General features: G+C 36.7%; 1 protein-coding gene across 1 annotated transcript; it reads left to right on the top strand.

Moving 5' to 3' along the window:
• The first annotated feature begins 74 nt into the window (after window positions 1-74).
• Window positions 75-1,806, top strand: LOC107013359. Its single transcript, XM_015213288.1, has 3 exons — window positions 75-443; window positions 838-1,042; window positions 1,196-1,806. The coding sequence occupies exons 1-3, from the start codon at window positions 75-77 to the stop codon at window positions 1,804-1,806; spliced, it is 1,185 nt and encodes a 394-aa protein (XP_015068774.1).
• Window positions 1,807-2,242: the final 436 nt, after the last annotated feature.

Raw genomic sequence — 2,242 nt, 5'->3', positions numbered from 1 at the left:
GTTAATGATTATTGCTGAAAGACTAAATATTGATATATTCTTCTAGGAGTTCACATATCCCATCCAAGGATTGGATGAATTTTTCAAGGTATAGCAAAGAGTATATTGATGGCATTGAATCATTTCTACATTTTGCTTACTCTTATGGAGATCCTCATGGAGAGAAAATTCAGTGTCCATGTGCGAAATGTCGTAATATTCTTTGGAACCGAAGGAATGTAGTGTATGATCATCTAATATGCCATGGATTCGTTAAAGGCTATACTAGATGGATCAATCACGGGGAATGGGATATCAAGTTGAATGTTGATGATGATATGGATTACTCGTGTGATGATATTGATGGGTTGTTGAATGATCAATTTAGAGATGTTGCACAGGCTGGAGGAGTTTATGATGGTCCAAATGAAGATGCCAAGAAGTTCTATAGCTTACTTGAAGAGGCAAACCAACAATTATATTCTGGTTGTATAGGTTTCTCTAAATTATCATTCACACTTCGCTTATATTTTTTGAAGTGTTTACATGGATGGAGCAATTAATCATTCACTTCTCTTCTAGAGTTATTAAAAGAGGCGATGCCCGAGTTGAACATTCCTCAGTCTTACAATAAAGCCAAGTCTGTGGTTAACAATCTTGGTCTGGATTATGATAAATTGATGCATGTCCAAATGATTGCATGTTGTTCAGGAATGATCATAAGGATGATGAATTTTGTCATACTTGTGGAGCTTCACGATATATTCAAGCTCCTAATGTTTATAGTGAGCTTGAGTCTTCAAAAAAACAACATCGAGTTTCTGCAAAGACTTTGAGACACTTTCCATTAATTCCTAGACTCAAAAGGCTATTATGTGCTCAAAGACGGCAGATTCTTTGAGGTGGCATGAAGAGGAACGTTCTAAAGATGGAAAGTTAAGGCATCCCGCTGATGGTCTAGCATGGAAAGACTTTGATAGGGTGAATCAAGATTTCGCACAAGATTGTCGCAATGTGAGACTTGGCTTGTCAAGTGATGGATTCAATCCATTTCGAACCATGAGTATATCACATAGCACATGGCCAGTTATGTTGATGATTTATAATCTGCCGCCTTGGATGTGCATGAAATCTGAATATTCCATACTTTCTTTACTTATACCTGGACCGCGATCACCTGGAAATGACATTGATATTTACTTACAACCATTGATAGATGAGTTAAAATTATTATGGGTTTCTGGGGTTGAAACATATGATGCCTCCAGAAATGAAACTTTTCAAATGCGGGCAGCTCTTATGTGGACAATAAGTGATTTTCCTGCATATGCTATGTTATCTTGTTGGAGTACTAAAGGAAAGTTTGCTTGCCCTTGTTGTAACTATGGCACTAATTCTCGCTATCTTAAACATAGTCCGAAAATGTGCTATATGGATCATCGTGTTTTTCTACCGATGGATCATCCATGGAGATCAAACAAAAGATCATTCAATGGAAAAATTGAATTTAGGCCTCCTCCAGCTCCTTTAAAGGGAATTGATGTTCTTAATAGCTTACGTGATTTTGAAAATGTGTTTGGGAAGAAGAAAAAGAGATCAAATGATGGCCCATGGAAAAAAAGGTCAATTTTTTTTGAATTACCTTACTGGCAGCACAACTTGTTACATCACAACCTTGATGTAACGCCCATAGAGAAGAACATAGTTGATAGCATACTTGGAACTCTTTTGGATATTTCAGGAAAAACAAAGGATCATGCAAAAGCACTGTATGATTTGAAAGATATGGGTATGGAAGAACCTTCATCCACAAGATACAGAAGATAGTAAGAGAACAATGTTTACAAAGGCGTGCTTCTCAATGACAAATGGAGAGAAATCCATCTTTTGTTGAGTTTTAAAGACAGTCAAGCTACCTGATGGTATTGCCTCCAATATATCTAGGTGTGTGCACTTGGATTAAAGAAAGGTGTCTAATTATAAAACCCATGATGCTCATTTCATGTTACATTACTTGCTTCCAATACCAATTAAATGCATTCTTCCTGATCATGTGGCTATTCCTTTGATTCGTCTAAGTTCCTTCTTCCATCGTTTGTGCCAAAAAGAAATCACATTGGAGGAACATGATTGCTTAGAAGTAGAGATCATAGAAACAGTAAATCAGTTGGAGCGAATTTTTCCTCCTTCATTTTTTGATATCATGATTCATTTGCCTATTCATTTGGTGAATGAAGTGAGATTAGGTGGCCCAGTGCAAAAT

Source organism: Solanum pennellii, chromosome 3 (genome assembly GCF_001406875.1).
Source record: "Solanum pennellii chromosome 3, SPENNV200".
Lineage (NCBI taxonomy): Eukaryota > Viridiplantae > Streptophyta > Magnoliopsida > Solanales > Solanaceae > Solanum > Solanum pennellii.
The sequence above is the reverse complement of the archived record's forward strand: the minus strand, read 5'-3'. Positions and strand labels throughout refer to the sequence as shown.

What these genes read in the sequence shown, in the direction of transcription:
- LOC107013359 (XM_015213288.1), top strand. Translation starts at nt 75, where the DNA reads ATGAATTTTTCAAGGTATAGCAAAGAGTATATTGATGGCATTGAATCA. An exon ending in TCTATAGCTTACTTGAAGAG is followed by an intron (nt 444 to 837) that starts GCAAACCAACAA and finishes ATTAATTCCTAG; the next exon opens with ACTCAAAAGGCTATTATGTG. An exon ending in CAATCCATTTCGAACCATGA is followed by an intron (nt 1,043 to 1,195) that starts GTATATCACATA and finishes AACCATTGATAG; the next exon opens with ATGAGTTAAAATTATTATGG.